The sequence below is a fragment of the Anabas testudineus genome, chromosome 8, assembly GCF_900324465.2.
Source record: "Anabas testudineus chromosome 8, fAnaTes1.2, whole genome shotgun sequence".
NCBI classification, from domain to species: domain Eukaryota; kingdom Metazoa; phylum Chordata; class Actinopteri; order Anabantiformes; family Anabantidae; genus Anabas; species Anabas testudineus.
In genome coordinates this window covers 4,128,283-4,148,451 of record NC_046617.1, presented here as the reverse complement: position 1 = coordinate 4,148,451, position 20,169 = coordinate 4,128,283, and the positions used below count along the sequence as shown (strand labels likewise).

Genomic DNA, 20,169 nt, shown 5'->3' with positions numbered 1-20,169 from the left:
ACAGGGAGATGACCATTAGTCTGTTCCTCTCCACTGTAATTTCACTGGAAGATAAGTGAAATCACATGTTGGCAGCCGTTCTCGGGGGAAAGAGCAGAAGAAGAGAAAGTAGAAGAAAGTTTTAGGATGACGCACAAGATAAGAAAGAACTGAGCTAGACAGAAAGATCTAATTAAAAAACATAATTTGTAAAAAAAAAAAAAAAGTAATATTAATTGCACAGAGGAACATACTGGATGACTGTTAGCGTGTGTTCACATTTCAGTGTAATTTGGCCCTTGAAACCTTCCAAGGATTCTTAGGCAGCTGTGTATATATTGTAATTTGAGAGGAATGCAGCTTTCATATCACTTCATCTTCCTTTCACATTTACTTAATGTGGACAAATGTGTCTGTAAGCAAAACATAAAATATGTAATTAAGTGAACCCTTGAATGCACCAAACTTTGAAGCTTCCATTTTTCAGCATAGATAGGAACTTGGCAAAGTGTTGTGTTCAGTGTTCACTTGCCTTTCAACTCTGTTTTTGTTCTCCACCAACTACATAGGCTAATGTTTGCTTTGTTGTAGGTAGTTTAGAGTAGGCTTATCAGAAATTATTTTTATGAGAAAGTTGCTTAGTGTCGTGGGAGTGAACCAAAACAGTAATGTTGTGGGCCTGAAAACCAAAGCACCAAGTGTAACAAGTAACAAGACATCAAACGTCATTGACCTGTACTGCTGGGTAACTGCTTTTATGCACAAGTGGTCTGTTAAATACAGATTAAACTGTAGCTTCTTCATACCCCAATATCTTCCTAGGTTGCCTATTAAGCCTCACTGTTTTTGTGGTTATTTCATGGTTTTTCACCGGTTGCGTTAGATGGTGTTCTGCTTGCTCAGTAAAACCCTGGCAGGAAACTTCTGATGAAGTTCATGTTGGGTGGTCTGCCAGACCCTCTGAAACTCACTTCAATAGTATTACAAAAAGTTACATTTTGCAGCTTGCACAACTGACAATAAGAAGCATACGCCATTGTCCAAAAGTGTGGTGGAGGTGTGAAAGTAAGCTTAATAAAACCTTCTATCTCAAGCTCTTTTTTTATGTAACTACATCCACCAAGAACTGTTCTTCAGCCTTCTTCACTGAATCTGTCTAGCCTTCATAGAGTTTACACTACCAACAGCTTTCTAATCCACAATGAGGTATAATCCAGTCCCAGGTGTCAGTGGTAATACAGGCTTGATTTCATTATGTTTAATGAGGAGAGCAACAGACTGGGTTACATGGCTGCAGGGCTGTAGAATTCCCAGATGCAATCACAATCTCAAACACTGAGTTTCCCTTTTTCTTTGAGTCCTATTCTCCCTGTTCTCTGTGGATTTGAACTTGCAGTAGCCCTTGTGTCACATTTTTAGCCATGCTAGTAGTGTGTCTCCAGGGAGGGCTATGTTGGTCTGTCAGTCCACGCCTGTGATCCATACTGAAATATCCCAACTATTTGATGGATTTCCACAACACTTTGTACAGCCATTCATGGTCTTCACAGGAGGAACCCTGATGGTATTGGTCATCCAGACACTTTCTCTGTGCCACCAGCATTTTATTTAATTTCTGTTTTGCCATCTGTGTTGGCAAATTTTAAGATGTTGTGCAACATTTTCTCTCACAGACAAAGGCCTTAGACATTTTTTGCCTGGAGGCATTGCATGCTGTTAAAAAAAAACTCCCTTCTTAAAGAAACTCCTTCTGTGAGTGACTCTAAAGCCTGTTTGCCTCTCCAGATGATGTATTGCATCATGCACCATGATCATAACGTTAAGTGCCTTATCCACCTCCACACACATTTTAGATTCATACATGCAGGGACGACAGAGTGCATGCGCATGCTCCTAAGAAAATGTACATGGTAGAGTAGAAAGTGACATGGAGGGTTTTCTTTTTTAATCGTAATGCATTATGTCTTCTCAGGCTTGCATTTCTGTTTACATGTGAAGGCCTGTTTCTGTCTGCCCCTGGAGGGTTGGGTTGGAAGATGACAGACGATGTAAGGTGGACAGATGACAAATGCAGACTAAGTTTTATTGGATTTCCTTTTAAGTCCACACTCTTGGCCCAGTGCTCTGACTTTTCCTCCAAGTGTGCTCAGTCTGCTGAAAGTAAAGAATGTCACAAAAACAGCAGAACTGAGGAGAAAGGGAGCGAGGGAGTATACCTTAGGGACCCAGTGTGTCATTGAAGTGCTCTTCTTCTTTCCGCTGATCAGTTCCTGATTCCTTCTTTCCTCTTTCAAAACTTCATCCATCTCGTAACACCTCCCTCATTTTCTTTCCTTTCCTCCCTCTATTAGCCCCCATAGTTCCTTATTCCTTGCAGTTCTTCACCTCTACCCCACCCTGTATTTTTTTTTCTCCATTTTTTTTTTCATTTGCAATTACAGTAATATGTAACATCAGGCGCAGTGAGATTTAGGGCTTTACCTTACATAACCCCAGGATTTAGCTGCAGGGTTTTAAGGCTTCTCTGAGCCGCTGAGCTGGGGCAATCGGGCCTCTTTAAAATATTTTCAAATGGCTGAAAACCCCACAGGGCCTATGAGCATGTAGGGATAGTAAAGCTTTGAGGGCCTTGATATAGCGAAAGCATCATTATTTTGTATTACCATGGAGCCGGATCCATTTAAAATACAGCCTTCTCTATTCTATTCAGCGGCGGTGTTGGCAGGCCAGTTAATAGATACACACACACTGACATATTCATGGTAGTCCTCTATATGTACGTACAGTTACATGCTGCTTTCTATTTTAGGTTCAGAGAAACAATGAGTGCTCTCGCACATTATTTTGATGTTCCTAAATTTTTTCCTCTTGACAAATGATCCTAAGGCTCCTTTTATCTGCCCCCACTTACCCCCCCACCCACAAGTCTCTGCACTCACACACACCAAATAGAACTCTGTCCCCCAAAGAGGGCAGAGGGCACTCAAGTGTTGAATTGCAGGTCTATGCACAGTGTGTGTACTAAGTGGAGGTGTGTACGTGTGTGTGTTTTTTTAAAGCAGAGCTCTTGGCACGTAGGAGAAGTTTTTTATTTGTTACTTTGAATTTGATATGACTTTATATTAAACTGTGAAAGAGTAGGAGGAGGGGTTTGGGTTTGGACCCAGATCACCACGCCAACCAAAGCCTGATTTTATTCCTCCTTGAGGCAGGCCAAGCGGACAGGCCGTAAATTTAAAATAATGAACTGCCTGGCCTAACTTGGTGATTTGAACGATGAGGGAAGTGAAGAAGAGAGAGAGAGAGCAAATGTGAAATAAGGAGAAAATAACATCTACGCATAGCGGAGTGGGGAAAAAACAGAAGGTAAAGAAAGCGCATCAGAATGTGATTTGAGGACAAGGCTTTGCGTGGAGCATAGCTGGTGATGGCTTTGATACTCGGGCATATGCTTAGTGTTATAGGATGTGTTATGTCGCCAAGGTTAATGTAGTTTCCATGGAAAAGCCTGCTTTTTCAGCTTCTTAGGGCAAATTTTTAATTTCTCCCTGGCACAGGTCCTGAGCTGAAGGGGGGGGGGGGGGGGGGGGGGGGGGGGGGGGGGGGGGGGGTGTTTTAAGACGTAAAGCTGCTGGGATTAGGCTTGTATGAGGGGAAGATGTGGGAAAGACGAAGCTGGGATGAAGCCCTATAGGGTCACAGAGGCTGCGGCTGACCGTGTTGCTTGTCACTTTTCAAATGGTCAACAAGGGGCTTTGCAGCAGCCCTTAGATGTTGTGTGTTCTTACTGCTCACGCAATAGATTGATGAGGAAGGGATGAGGAGAAGATGAAGGGAAGATGAGTTGGAGATTACAGTGAGGGATGGACATAGAGGCAGATTTTTTTTTTGTTCAGAGATTGAGCAGAAGATGTCAAACTTAATGTCTTATATGGGACTTTTGTGGGATCCAGTTGCATGAGCGCTTGGAGACATCAACAGTGCATATTACATTTGCTAGATAATAAAAATTACACAAAGTTTTCTCATCACTATCAACTTTTCACTCACTCACTAATAGTTGCTCCATGCTCTGCCTCCCTCCTGCTATTTTTCAGTTCATTTTACTGGTCTTCCTGTGTTTTAACAGGCTTTTATAACCGGGCTGCAGCTGCAAAAGAGAACACTAGAGTATGGTAGGGAAAGGGGTAGTTATAGAGGGAGGGAAAAAGGGAGGGAACGGGAATTGAATCATGAAATGAAGACCATATTTCCATACTGCGCTAAAATGTGGACTTTCCATTTTGGTAACCAGGGCTCTGGTTCCTTCTTTTTCTCCCTCACCCTCTCTGTCAGTGAAGTGCTCTGTGCAGCTGTTCGTCAGTAGTTGTCTGTTTGTTTGTATCTGCCCCCCGACCACGACATACACACACACACACACACACACACACACACACAGACTCTCCCCGCCTCCCCCTCTCTGCCTCTAGCTCATGTAAACTTTGCTTTTCGTCATGCTTTTTCCACTGCAGAGCGTCTCTGCTTTTGATTAAAGTAAAAAAAGCAGCAATCCCACTCTTGCACTCTCTTCCAACTGTAACTAGTGGAGACGCCATTTCATTTTTCTCTCCCCCAAACCCCACCATCCCCACCGCCTTTTTTTTTTTTTTTGTTTCTTCTCCCTCTCTCTTCTTTCCCCAGCAGTTTGTTTAGGCCACGCGGCTCTGTGCAAACTTCACTGCCAGTGTTTGTTGAGCTTTCCGGCAAGAGCATCTTGAACTGATATGACTTCCCCCTGTGTTATGACCATTATAAAGCAACCTTTCTTTCAATGTTATAATATTGCAGGCCACAGAGAGGCCAAGCACGGGCTGCTGTCTTGATCCCGTAGTCCATCACTAGTGCCAGTTGTGGAAAGAACAGTTGCTCTCTCTTAACCTCAAAATCAACTCCATCCTCATCCCCATATTCAGTCTGAACCTCAGCCCCAGCACAGATCACTTTTGCCACAGTCTGTCCCCGCTCTCATGGCTCTGACCTCAGCATCCTTAGATCCTCTTTCCCACCCCTTACTGCAGCCTCAGCCAGACGCTCTATTGCAGCTGAGTAGGCCGCAAGCATCTGTTTACAGCGCTCCTTCTGCAGTGTGAGATAATGATGGCCAGATACAGCCCACAGTAAAATAAACACGCTGCCACCTCCCTCCTGCAGGCCTGAGTTAGCACACATTCTCACTGAGGAGGGTCTGACTCTGGATCCAAACCTAAACGCAAGAGCCTGGCTCATATTACTGGTAGAAGACCTTATAAATGTGTCTTGATTGTTTTATTGGATGAATGTGCCTCCACAAAACAATGGAACTAGTGGGCCACATGCAAACCACTGGTAGCTGCTGGGGTCAAAGTCCTCCAGCTCAAACTGTTCTGCTGTTGTTCAGTGGAACACTTTGCATATATGTACGTACACAAGGAGCTGCAATGCAACCACGATATTAATAACACCAGTTGTGGTGTTAATGTTGTGGCTGATGCTCAAATATTCACGTTCAGTCCTACACATTTTTATCTATGCTACATATCCAGGGCTGATTTCTTCTATGTAAAATAAAATGACAGGAGCCTATTGGACCAATTCTTTTGTCTTTTGTCAACATATCTAGGTTATGACCAAAGTGGTTCACACATCAGACATGAGCTGGTACTTGCTGGTTACTATATACACCCAGTGACAGCTGTTGATATAGCTGGTAGCTAGCTAGCTGGTGTACTGACATAAGTAATGTTAGCTTTATATATGACCTGTTTAAAGAATAAAAGGGGTTTTAAATCATAATGGCAATTAATAATGATGTAAGATGGTAATTATCAAATAAATCTTTTCCAAAAATAACATTGTGCATCTAATGATTAACTGTCACGCTAATAGCATCAACCTAAATGACTAAATAGCGTTGGTTACATTAGTGTAATTGGATATTCCCCACTCATTCTATACTTAATGAATACTACTAATTATGCTTAACATACTTCATCATATGTTCAGATAAATAACATAAATATTCAAATATGTGTGATGTCATATTTACAATAATACATGAGTTATGTCCTAATAATGCTCTCATTTTTGGTAGTTATGTTACCGTTTGTAATGCTACAGTAACTTTTGAGTGGAGTGCTACCTTTTTTACTAAAGGCACATTATACATAAACTAAGTAATCAATTTACAAGTTCAGAAGGTTTTTATTTGTGTTTGTTTTATTTGGTTTTGTTGTTGAGTGTGTACTCGGTTCTTTGCATTCCTATCAAAAAACTAAATAATTGAAACAATCCTCTATTTAAGTTAAACTTTGTAACCTCCTTTCTATGTCTACTTTTGTAATTAACTTTATGTGCATGCACTGTGTGGACAAATCTTATTTTAGTGCATCATTGTAAGAACATTTTGGTCTGTCCTGTCCTGTGTGCCCTATGTTATACATATATAAATTGCTGTGTATTTTCTCAGTGAAGCTGACAGGAGGCAGACAGTGCAGGCTTGGTGACAGCTGAGATGGAGACCAAACCATAGATCTGGCTCTGGGGAGTGGGTTTGTTGTGGAGGATTGGGCTTGACTGAATGCAGGGCCGCCTGTCACATGTTAATCCAAGGAAAACCCAGGCATTAGTGCATGCTTACAGTACATAAAATATACACACAGTCATGCATCTTCGCACGAAGGGTTTACACTTCGGAATATATATGAGTCATGTGCGTGGACAGTTGTGTACATATGCATATACACATACTGCTGAGCAAGAGAGTATAATTACCACAGCCACAGGTTTGTGTGTTGACATGTGGCTGCACCTGCGCCCCACCTGAATCCACTCACAGATCACACCAGGGGCCCTCAGGCTCCTCGGGGGCCTCAGGAGAACCCCTGCATACCTCCCTGCCCCCCTCTCATACACACTAACTCACTGCAAGCAGAATGGAAAACATCACATCATCATCTAAACCAGTTCCTTGTCTCATTTCAGCTGTCCAGCCTCCTCCTCTGCTCTGTCTCTCTTTCTGTCCTCTCATGTCATCCAGCTCATTCTTCTCTTCTCATTCGCGCTCCATCATTTCTCCACCCCCCCACTGTTACATTTTTTTTTCTTTCCCCTTCCTGGTTCCCTCATTCTTTCTGTTTTTCATAAACTTCTGGCTGAGCTTGGACCAGCGATCCCAGAGGCGCAGTGTGAAACGCTAGACATTTCTGAGCCACTGCCAAACAGATGCAGGCTCCTCTGGTCTACCCCTTGACTTGAATATCTTCTTCATTTAATATCACAGAGCCACGGGCAACAGAGCAGCCATTGCACTGACATTTCATCCATTTACAGAGGCAGAACAGACTGACAGGAGCTCCCATTTCAATTAATATACAAAGTGCTCATTTTCCCTGGTATGCTTGTTCAGAGAAATTAGGCAGGAAACTGATGTGTTACCATGGCAAAGGCAGCATGGTCAGCACATGTAATTACCACTCCCATGACACAGTCAGAAATGTGTATTAAATAAAGTAAAATAAAGACAACATATTTTGTTACTCTCTGTATGGATTAACCTAATTTTTTCCTAATTTTATTGCATAAAAGAAACATTTGTCATCTTTTTTTCTCTCTTTTAAGCTCGATTTTTACTTGCTTGCATTTCTCCCCGTTATCCACTTACACTGCACATTTGTTTTTCAAACAAGGTCAGATTTTAAAGTGTATCACTTCAGCACGTAGAGTCTGCTATCAGAGATAATAAGGCTGAGGTCATTGATGGATATTGATGAATATGCTTTTGAACTCTCCGAGTGGATTGGTACCCATGTAATCTCTTTTTGCTGTGTTGATTCTGATGAGAGAGAGAGAGAGATTGTTTCAGAGCTTCTGTCTAAGTTAATAAGTTAATAGATGGATTGATGGTGGGAATTAATCTCCAATTACCAGCTTGACCGAGAGAGCCTGAGTGGATCCATAAGCGGTCCGATCTGGGCTAATCTTACGTGTCTGACATGCTTTCAATGCACTCATGCTATAAATCTGACTGTGTCGTCCCATGACTATACATGTTGTATATATATGATGCAGCTGGCTGTGTATTCTCCAGTGTAGCAGGCTTTCACTGTCAGGCCTATGCTCTGGCCAGGGACTCTCCTGAATCGTTTGTTCCAGTGTCCCTGTTTCAGATATAGGGGAACATTGGAGAAGGCAGGAGGCTGGTGCATTTATCAGCTCACATGTCACACACGGGAAGGCTGGGGCAGTTGTTTACTCACCTTATCTGCCAGAGAGATAAAACCAGCTTTGACACAGATACCAGACAACTTGCACGCTTGGCCACGCACACAAACACTGGCGGCTTGCTAATGCATGGGTGCACAAGTCGGCAGCAGTCTGTGTACGCAGAAGAGAGCCGCACAAACGCGTGACTGTGCTGGGAGCCACTGACCCTTGGGCACGGTTCATCTGGGGACACAGACTGACAAATGCAGCAGGGCAGTCACTCCCAGACAGCTGGTGGTCAAAGGTTGCCTTTCTATCTGTGCCCTCATTTGGTTGATTGTTTTTTCTCAGCTGCTCTCGATCTCTTTCCCTCTCTGTCTGTGTCCTCCTCTTCGTCCTCTCTCGCTCTTTTCCTGTCAGCTGAACGAATAAATCTTTAGTTCTTGCTGTAGGTATGCAGAGCTGGCTGTTGATTCCATAGAAACGCTGACTTTGGATGTCTTTCCAGTTTACTTGGGAAACCCCCACCATCTCAGGAGAGCGTATGCAAAACAAATTTTACTGGAGCACTAGTTGATGTTTAGCCACTGTCGGTGCTCCTGTGTGTATGTGTGGAGTACAGCATGTGCATGTCTTCCCATCCCCTCTGAGCTATTCACTCCATGTCCTGATTTGACACTGATCTGAAAGGTTCAGCATGAGCAGCATGGGTCGTGGACACAAAGAAGCTGCTGAGATGCACACACACACATAAACAAAGCAACACGCTTGCCCCCCCTTTGGCACACACATCTGTACATACGCATAAAAAAAAAAACTGACATGCAGACTTGCTCACACATCGTGCACATCATTCATTATGCCTCCACTGGCATCACCCAGGGAGGATGTGGAGTTTTACGCAGCCATTCATCGCTCCCCTAATTCATTAGTCCAAATGAGCCTTTATGCAGAGCACACATTATTTTTACAGGCCTGCTTTATGTGTTTGTGTGGAGTTTTACAGCCCTCATAAAACACATCCTCCAAGCCCCAGATAGATTTGGGAGCATTTATTTGCATAGTTCACGAACCCAAAATAAATCGTTAGTATTTTCTGGCCCAGGCTGGATCAGACTGAAGGCCTGTTGGTGTAAATAAAAGAGTGTGATGCAGACAATGTTGCCTTGTAATTTGAATAATATTTTGTAAACATTATGTTAAAATGTGAGAAGAGTGACATAATGCTCACTCATAATGATATCCATTTATAATTTGTGCACTGCCTGTGCACTGTTGAAATGAAATGTGCTGCAAGAAGCCTGAGAGTGCAAAGTCTGGCTATCAGTGTCATGCAATCAAAGCATACACATACAGTTTTCTCTGATCGTGTATGCAGTAAAACACCTTTACCTTTATACTGTAACGTCTTGTGTGTGGAATACTGTTAGCACCCTGTAGGGCTGGAGGACCACTAAATGCAATTACTTTACAACTTGGATGGTGTACACAAATCTTTGTTGTCCAAAATATTTATTCCAGCAACTAAACCCTGACAGAAATCATGTTCTGATTTCTATAGATGAAGAGTTTGGTCTGATTTAAGTTTAAATAGTAATGTGTGTTGGTAAATGTCACATTAAACTTTCATTCATACAGATATAAACTTTATTTTTTTAAAAAGGAAGTACAGTATAATGCAGCTCGAGCTAAGATAAGTGAAACGAGGTGAAACTTTTCCAAATTATACTGTAAACTGACAGTTAGTGACTGTAAGACTTTTGGTGACCTTGTTAGTATTACTGTAAAACCTAAATAAACTTGTCCACTGGGATTTTGGTGCTGAGGATTTGTCCCGAGGGGAACTGACAAGAGTTTGGGGAGTTGGTGATAAACCCCTGAATTGAAAGGTTATGCTCTCTGCTCCCTCTTTAGACTCCCAATACACACACACACACACACACACACACACACACAGAGTCGTGGCATGGCAGGTCATGTGAAACACAGGCCCACATCTCAGAATTTACACCCATTTATCTGTGAGATTTATTAGTGGGGGGAGACTGTGAGAAGATTTCAAAATGTTTGGCGCTGCCTCTTGGTGGCTGTGGTGTTGTGCGCATTTGCTTTTCCTCGTCTCCCCTGTAGCACTGGGTTTGATCGTCTGCTCCCCAGCTGGTGCCCACTTTACACTGCTTTCTCTCTCCCTCATATGTCCTCCTCTCCTCTCCTCTCCTCTCCTCTCCTCTCCTCTCCTCTCCTCTCCTCTCCTCTCCTCCTTTTCTCTGCCAACAAGTCTATCTTTCTTTCTCATTCTATCTTTTATTCTCTCTGCTCACGTCTTTCTTGGCGAGGCGAAACATTCCCACAGCTCTCACAATCCTCCCCCCAAGCCTCCTCCCTCCTCCTCCTGTTTTCTCTCTCCCACTCTTTGTCTATCACTATTTCCTTCTCTCTCCTTCATGTCCTTTTTTTTTTTTTTTTGTCTTTTACTGGTCTCCACGTCTCTCCTCTGTCTGCCTATCTTACCCCTTTATCTTTCGCCTCTTGTCCCTATATCCCTCCCCCTCCTCCTTCTCTGTCTCTCTCCCCTGTTCCCTGGCAGTGACTGGCATCACATGATCCACATTCCCACTTGTGCCAAGTCCCTGCCATACACACATACACACACACACACACACACACACACACATATGCATGTATATTATAACATGGCACCACATTGTGGCTCATGTCTTTCACTCAGAGCTGTGAGCCTCGGTGCTATACATTTTATACTCATTTCTGTTTGTATGAAATGTAATATATACAAATCACTTTAAACAAACCTGCCTGTGTAGAAAATCTGAGTGGACTCTTTCTGTGACTGTTTACTGTCCATGTCATCAGTCCAGCTGTGACTCGGAGCTGTATGAGGAGCGTGTTTTACGAATGTCATCTGGGATAAGGGACAAAGGAATTTAAGCCTTTTTTTAAAGTCCAAACTTTACATTCAATATGTCTAGTTTGAATAGCACTGCAGGCTTTGGGCTGAAAATGTAAGTTACGATTGTTGCAGCCACATATATTTTGTTTGTTGTTTGCTCTAACCCCCACCACCACCATCACTCTCGCTGAAACCACCGCAGCCTTGCTGAAATCTTTCCCACTGCTCACTCTTCCCCACTTGCAAGAGGCAGATTTCTTTAGCATGTGTTCCCCCCCCCCCCCCCTTCCAACAAGTGACATCTGCTGGCCAAATGGAGCAATGACACCTCTCCATATGCATTTCAGTCGAATGTGAACATTTGGATATAATGGTAGAGGGGCTCAAACCAAAGAGGGAAGAGAGAATAATTTTCTCGCATAATAATATCAGAGCTTTAATTTTTACAAACTTTATGTGCAGAAATAACTTAACTATCTTGGTAACAAACTGGGTAGTAAAGAGACTTTTCTCTGCGTGTGTCTCCCTCCCTGTTGATCTCTCCCTGTACATCACAGCTCATCAGCATAGGCACAGATAAAAGATAAAAGAAACAGGGCAGAGGGAGAGAGGAGGGGGTATTACATGGGCAGGCAGCCAGCCGCTCTCTTCCCCATCCCCGCAGCCCTCCATCCTTCCTACCCCCTGCCCTCCTCTCTCTCCCATGGTTGATTCCCTTTAGGCCCCCCTCTCACCCCTTCTCACCCCCCTCTCACCCCCTGGCTCCACGGCTCTGTGTGGCGTTGGCACAGAGAGGGCGCAGGCGGCACACAGACGGCCACGCAGATGGGCAACGGGCAATGCAGGGCTGCCTCCCCACACCTGCTCCTTGCTGGCACAGGGCTCGGGCCAGGCTGCCACACACACACACACACACACACACAAAAACACAGATGTGCATCTAACGCAGAATTATCTCTCTCAATTTATTGAACTTTCCCACATACTGTATAGATGCAGACTTGCAGGGAGCATGCACATGCAGATACTCCCACGGACCATTATACATGGTGATGCACACGCATGCTTGCGTGTTTTCATAAAAAAAGATTGCTGTTTCCCTCCTACACGCCACTGCTCAGCCTGTCAGTCACAGATGTTTACACGCTTATCTCCAACTGTGCCTCAACATGTGCTCCCCAGAAATTTTTGCACATATACACAATCATAAATGTATATAAGACACAATCACACATCCATAGCTAACCAAGTCATGTATTTATAGTCTCACACCCACACATTCACACTTCAACACTACACATTTCACGATTAATCACATCGCCCCATGGTGTGCTGTCACATGGAGTTTCATACCACACATTCACTGAACTACACAGAGATGCACTATTGTCACTTTTGCACTGAATGTGGGAACAAAGATCAGTTATATAGGCTTGAACTGATATGTCAGTGGATCCCAGAAAGGGGAATATGTGGGCTCGTCATGTTGTGTCGGCACCACCTTAGTGCTAGAGCAATTGCCAGAATTTGAAGCTGCTGGGTTAATAGGTAGGGTGTGGATATGGAAGCCAAATAAACTTCCCAGGAGAGCACCAAAAATAGCTGAAGGGAAAATCCATCCTAAAACAGAAAAAAAAAAAACCTCAAGTGTTATTCCTCCAGTGTTTGAAAGCTCGCTCTTGATTTGTAAGCAGAAACGAGCTGCTCCACTGACAGTAAATGGGCCAAGAACACAGAGTCATTTCATAAGAGAGCAGGCATTTTTCATTTTAAAAACTGAACATAGACACCATGTGCCCACAACAAATTCGAGGCCTTTTTTTCAGTGAATCTGGGTGTGTGTGTGGGATGAGGAGGTGGGGACACATCTGTCCCCTTTACTTTTAAAAAAGCCACTCTTGTCCTCTTCACTCAGGCTACATTCAGTCTGCTCCACCTTGTTGATGGACAAAATTAACATTTAATGGATTATCTGCAGAAGATATTCAGTGCAGAAAAAGTCATCTCCTCTGCCCATCTTTCACATAACAAATGTGGTTTTCTTGTTAAGCATCTTCTTCGTATGGGAAAAACTGTTACAGGTGATTTGTGACTGCAATCTTGACCACAACATTGCTAGATTATTTGATTTTTAATGTTACTTTAGTTACTGTATATACACAGTACTAGTGAAGATCATTAATCAGCAGCAGTGGCCAAAGGGGATGATTCTGTGTGTACAGGCTGAAACAGCTGTTCTGGGTGCCCTATTTGCTCAGCAGGAAGGCAGTGTAACCACAATGTTCAGCACATCCCTTGTTATTATCAAGTTACACTCAAATGTATGTTATCTAATGAAAGACTTTCCCATGGCTTAAAGGGACACCTTTTGAAGAAAGTGGCATCTTCTCACAAATGTGTTTGTGTACAGTGAACCTCGAGGTGGCCACAGGGTGCTGAGGTCAATCACAGGAAGTATACTGTATACCAAATATAACAACTGCAACAGTGCCCAATAAAAACCACTGGCTTAAAACCCAAGCTTCAAAAAGAGCTTTGAGCTTTTAGAATGAGCTTGTAGAAGATTGAAGCACAAAGTTGTGATCAGAGGGCAATGAGTAGCTTTAAAAAACTGGAAAACAAATCGCAAAGCAAATGAAAATGGGGAAAATGGGTGTGTGTCTGTGTGTGTGGGAAGGGTGGTTGTAGAGAGATGGGGAGAGTACGAAGGAAACAGAGTAGATGGTGGGGGGGGGTTGAAATGAAGTCCAATAAAAGAGCCGAGTGAACATCTGTGTGGGATAGCCGTGGGGATTAGGAGGGTTTGGAACATTTTAAGCGCATTAAAGATTTAAAAAAAAGGTCAGAATGTTTAGCAACATACCGATAAACCTCTTAAGCGAAACCCAATTGGGGAGGCTGTTCGGGTGGTGGGTGGGGGTGTTAAGACGGGGTGACACAGCGCAGCCACATACACTTAAAGTGAAACACATTCGTGTGTATATAAGTCAGTCAACGCAGTTTGCCTGCACGTCGCCTGCTTTACATCCGTCTTTCATCAGCTTAAAGCTGTGCATGCATGTTATGTTATATTTAGGGTTCTGTGTATTTGCCTGTGCACTGAAATCCAATCAGAGGTGCCCCCTGTCACATCTGGGTTGAGATGTATGGACACAACACCACAGCTGCATTCTCATGTTATCTATCAACCGTTGCAGGTGCCCACACACTCAGTGTTTGGACCTGTTCACCCAAACACCAAGTTCAGATAAAATTATTGCAGCTTATGTTAACCAGATAAACCTGTTTAAACTAGTCCTCACACTTTTGATGGTGTGTATTTGGTGATGGGGTAAGAATCACACCATCCACAGCCTCACTGTTACTGGATCACTATACACATCATGTTAATGTCTGAAAAAATTTAAGACTTGACAAGATGATGGTTGCTAAGCTAATGGCTCTATGAATGAGGAGAACAAGCTACAAAAAACCTACAGGGATTAATTAATAAACTGAAACAAAGTGTGGTGTTTCAGGTCTGAGGTAGGGACTTGCCGAACAGTGGCAGTAATAGCCCTTTAATCTTAAAATAGAGCTTTACCTATCATCAGTATAGCAGTCAGACATTCAGTTTTAAGAAGATAAGATGTAAATATGAGAATAACTAGTTTATGGAAATGTCCTAAATGAGACTTCCATCCTTGCAGTCGTCAACAAGCTTACTAGCCAGTGCTGTTATATTCCGTCTCCAGCGTTGGACTGGTGTTGTTGATTTTACAGTTCGTCATCAGTCTGAAAACCCTTCACTTAGTGCACATTAGATTACAGAGGGCCTGTTTGCTCATGTGTGCTTGTGATGCACAAACAAACACTCTAAGCTGTTTGGTAAATTAGCGAAAAGTGTGCAGCCCGCGTATATGAATATGCACGCAGTAAATGAGTCCATTAGGATTGGCAATGGCCGCCTGTGCACTAAGTGAGTGAGCATGTGTATGTGATTTTACATTCAAGTGTCTCTAAATGATTTGCGCTTGCGTATATGCAGTGTGTTGTTCTTGTGTCAGTGTGTTGTTCTTGTGTCAGCCTCAGTGGGAGTTATGAGCCTCTGTCTGCGTCTGTATTGTGATAAACGTACAGTTAACTTTTATGTACACACTGTAGGAGTGTATCAGCAATGACTGAACACTGAGCGAGCAACCAAATGAACTCACTGTTTCTCTCTTTGACTGATAGTGTGTGTGCGTGTGTGTGTGTGTGTGTGTGTGTGTGTGTGTGTGTGTGTGTGTGTGTGTGTGTGTGTGTGTGTGTGTGTGTGTGTGTGTGATTTTAGCGATAGCATATTTTATGGTCTGTGTGTGTCTGTGCTCTATTATCTCTGGTGGGGTGTGTGCAGGGGGCCTTGGAGCGACTGTGCACATGAGATAAGGGTGATTCATCTGTGTTTAAACGTGTGTGTTTGTGTGTGTGAGCAAGTGTTTGTGCTTTGGAGGCATGTGTATCCATGTTCACCACATGCACGTGCAAGCATTTGAACCAGCACATTAATAAATGGGGTTACATCCACCCCATCCAGTCACAGTAGTGTGTTGTACTGTATGTGTCTGTTATAGGTGTAGGCGTGTACACATGGGGTCTCTGAGGATGAGTGGCCTGCTGGCAGTGATTTCTCACCGCTGGTGGTCTACAGAGTATCAGCGGGAGCACAGGGATAATAATAATAATAATACACAGCCTCCCTCCATTGTTCACAGTGAGAGTAGAGCAGTACTCATATTACTTGTGTACAGCCACCTTTGGGTACCAATTGTACACACAAAATATTGACATGAATGCTTGTAACCATGCCAAAAACTAGACACAAAGAAATCCATTCAAATAAAAATACAGCATACACATGTGAGTGTAGATATTAAAGTAATTTCACACACAAATGCAAACACACACATGCATAATGTACATGCATGCATAGAGTCATGGTAGACAAAATGCTTTTCCTATATTAACAACAACAATAACAGCAACAACTTAGGAATGGCATACATTACATAAAATTAAAACAATATGAACAACTTAGACATAAATAAAAATGTACAGTATTCAAAAAATAGTATGTTAAAATAATATGTAAGAATAAATGTCTTTATGTTTAATGATTTAATGTTTAATGCATTAACATCACTTAACTTGATTGATCATAAAGGAAATGAACAGTTAAACTTAGTTTGGTATTTTCAGGGCTACTGTTCATCTGTAGAAAACCTATTTTTCTGTCTTCAAGACCATTGTCCTCCAGTGTAGAAACACGCACAGTCACTCAGTGAGAGCCTGTCAGTAACTTTAACACCACCTGTAGCTTAATAGAAAGTGAACTGCTATTGGTGACAATGGAGTTGATGTGATTTTTTCTTTCCTCAGAACATGATGCAGAGCACAAAAAGAGCCTGAAGGAGAGTGAATCATGTAAAATTGACCCACAATAATTGCTAACATTGATTTCTAGTTTTAGATATGTAAGCTTGTCTTTTCTGCCACAAGTGACAAACAAATCACAGGATTTAAAGGAACTTTGTTTTAAGTTGATCCTTATAATACATCAGTGGGAGTCACAAGATGGTTGAAGGTATCAGAAAAAAGAAAATCAATCAAATGTTAACAATAGCAAGTGTTTTTTACTATTGTTTTGTTTTCTATTGTTTCATTTTAAGGGTCCACATGCCAAAAAGATTGGCAATGTGTAATGATCATGTATGTAATTAAATGGAACTTTACTTTCTTTACAGAACTGTCTCATTAGGGAACTTTATCACCCCACTCTTCAAGTTGGGCATGATTATGTTCTTTTATGTTGTTTACATTTTCCAATTAAATAAAGATCAGAGGAGTCAAGCACAGTACCTCCAACAACTTTTACAGATAGGTTTCTGCTCACATTTTGCCAAGAAACAGGAAAAGTTATGAAAGCAGAATTCGAAAACGTGGTTAATAATGTAACTGGAGTAGATTTAACACCTTAAAAATGCAGAAAGCCTGATATAGTAAAAAGTCAACCTCATTATAGTGTAGCGCAGCGGCCGCCAGACTGCTTGGTGCCAAGAAATACTTAAACAAAACAACACATTGAGCCCATGCCAGTAGGCTATATTATTGTCTTCATTCGAACTAATTGCCAGGCCAAACAGCGACACATACGCACACATGGGCTTCAACAACCACTCGTCATTAGGGACTTTTACTGTGGTGTGCCATCTCTGTTGTCATGACAACCAAGCACTGAATTTTGGCCTGGAAACTGTCACATAGTGCAATTGAGATTTTTCAGAGGCATACAGGTTTAAAAGGTTTTAACGGTTTGTGCTTGTGATGAAATTCATGATCAGGATTGTCAGGGTAAGCACGGTCGCAATAAGACAGGCCTCAGGCTTCGTTTATTCTGAGTTCATCTTATAAGATCACCTTATTTGACTTGAATTAGTCACTTATTTTACTGGCTAACGTTATACTCTCCGAGTCAGTCTGACATCGGTGAGCATCTCTCATTTTTACATACACTACCTATAAGGCACTATAGGGACACTGGAAGGATTGCAGACAAACATCCCAGTGGTTTTATCTTCACTCCATTGGCATTGCATATCCTCTTTAGGTCTTTTTATCTTTAAGACCATTGGGTCTGTGTGTGAGAGAGTAAGGTTTGCAAGTGTGTGTGTGTGTGTGTGTGTGTGTGTGCGTGTGTGTATGTGTGTGTGTGTGTGTGTGTGTGTGGGGGGGGGGGGGGGGTGAAGAGGGGGGGGGTGCCGTCAGCTAGCAGGAATGCATGGGTACCGCCAAAGCTAAAATGGCTGCCAAGCACTAAGATGGCTGCCAGAATTCCACAGAGCAACAGCATGTGAGAGAAAGAGAAGCAGAGACAGGACGAGTGTGAGAGGCTTTGAGGGAGAAAGATGTGAAGATGGACTCTCTCTCCCACAAAATGAATGTAGCGAGAAAAAAAAAAACTCTATCCCTGCGTCTTTCCCCTCTTCTTTTTGGCACAGAGTGATGAGGTGATTTTGTTTGTATCTTTTTGTTTTCCTCGTTTTGGCAATCAACAGGCAGCATGAATAGTGTCAGGACTGCTGGCATGTAGCACACTAATGCCACCCAAGATTAGGGCACTGATTTGGGTTTAGAAGATGTTAAGATTGAGAGGCCCAGTAGTGGCTTCAAGGGGGCCACATTGTGGCTAGAAGGACTTGGCCCAGGACGGTCTTAAAGCTTCAGCCCAGTGTGGTAATTGGCCTGAATGGCCTATATGATACAACTATAAAACTCTGCAAGGCTGCATTACGCGCCTGAAAAAGAATGGCAGACAGCGAGCCAAGTAAAACTGACTGACGCAAGCAGCTCTCTGCCTGCCCCTATAGATGTTAAGGTAAACACACACAGGAGATGCAATGCAAACAAGCAACCCTTAACTTACAGTTCAACACTAGAGAAGATCAGGTTTCTTGGAACCTCTACTGCTTTAAAAAACTCTCTAAGGCCTAACCTAAAATAGTGTGTATGTTCAAGCCTGAGAAAGAAAAAAAATGATAGACAAGTATATTTTTGAGACACTCTCATGAAGCAGCACAAACAGTGCATCATGTGCATTTTACAACCACACCTCCACAAGTGAGCAGTGGGGAAGCAGAGCTTTCTTGGTACTTGTTTTCCTAATCTACAGTGTCAGTGTTTGATTTCTTGGGACCTCTAACGCTTAACCCAACTGACATTGAAACAGTGTGTGTACATATGAGTGGGTGGCAGTTCATGAAGGAATGACACAGAAAGGGAGATTAGAGACACATTAAACTCTTCCACGCCATTTATAGAATGTTGGAGAAGTGACTTTTACCACCATGACAGACTCCAAAAGGATGGATATCAACCTTTTGATTTGCCATTTTATGACTTTCAACTGAATTCCAGCCAGAACGGAAATATGCGTCCATTCTTAATCTCAACCCTGTGCCTGTCTGTCCTTGCTGGAAAGAATTAACTAAAGCGCCAGTTCCCATCTCGTTTTCTAAAGAGTTCTCTCTGATGATGACCTAGCCACTCATCTGTCCATTTCACTAACCATCTCTGTCTCTTTTTAATTCTTCTTTTCAGAACAATCAGGACAATCAGACAACTCAAACCAGCAAGGAGACACAGACGTCAAGCCCCCACCAAATGGTAAGTTTACTAGTGTGTTCCCCCTGCACACATACACAAGCATGCATTAAAATATTTGACATTCTTGTGCCTACAGTACAATGACACCAATGCACATGAACATACAGTATTTTCACCCCTGCATACAGGCCTCTCTGTGTGCAAGTGTGTCCCGGCAGAGCTGGGTCTAAGTTTATTATGGTAAGGAGAGCTGATGGTACTGTAGCGTGGGGCTTGTGCAGGGATTGTGGCAGGCCACTCATAAATCACACTGACGTTATTGGAAGATGGGAACCACATGGCCACTGCCGAGCTGAGCACTGACCTCATGCAATGTCCCTGCTGTGGTTAACCCCGGACAGGGATGGAGTGTAGGAGGGAGAGGTGGAGAAGAGGAGGAAAATAGGGGGTGGGGGAATGAAGAGAACAGGGAGGAGAGAGGTGATGGACAGACTAAGAGAAGGCTGAAATGAAGGAGGGAGAGAAGGGAGGAGGTTCAGAGGCAAAGGCCCATTGTGGTTTTAAAATTCACTCAACTCCAGAACTCGGGATGTCCTGTATAAATACACACCACATAGACCAGGGTATTATGGATATGGACATTACAGAGCAAAAAACATTATTATGACAATGTTGAGACTAAGGTAGTGTGTGCCATTTGTAAAAGCCGGTTTAGCTTGCTAGCTCATTTGGGTTAATTTAGGTTTTAGAACAGAACTGAAAATAGGTTTATGCCAATGTAAGAGCTACGTTGAGATTGTTTGACATTTCCATTTATTTGGCAAATGTTTCTATCAACTTTAGTGATGAACAGTGTCTTGCCCATATGTCTTTTAGTCCCCCCTTAAAGTTTTATCTTAACAGGGATTTGAACTGAGGCCTCCCACTGCCGAGTCCACTCA

The 20,169-nt window shown here is 42.7% G+C and overlaps 1 protein-coding gene across 11 annotated transcripts in view; it reads left to right on the top strand.

Moving 5' to 3' along the window:
* Positions 1–20,169, top strand: part of nfixb (nuclear factor I/Xb) — a 121,379-nt gene that overhangs the window by 76,142 nt on the left and 25,068 nt on the right. For all 11 annotated transcript variants that reach the window (XM_033326116.1, XM_026358951.2, XM_026358996.2 and 8 more), the window contains one exon: positions 19,223–19,288. In XM_033326116.1, the coding sequence (XP_033182007.1) occupies positions 19,223–19,288 (66 nt within the window). The remainder of the gene's footprint in view (positions 1–19,222; positions 19,289–20,169) is intronic.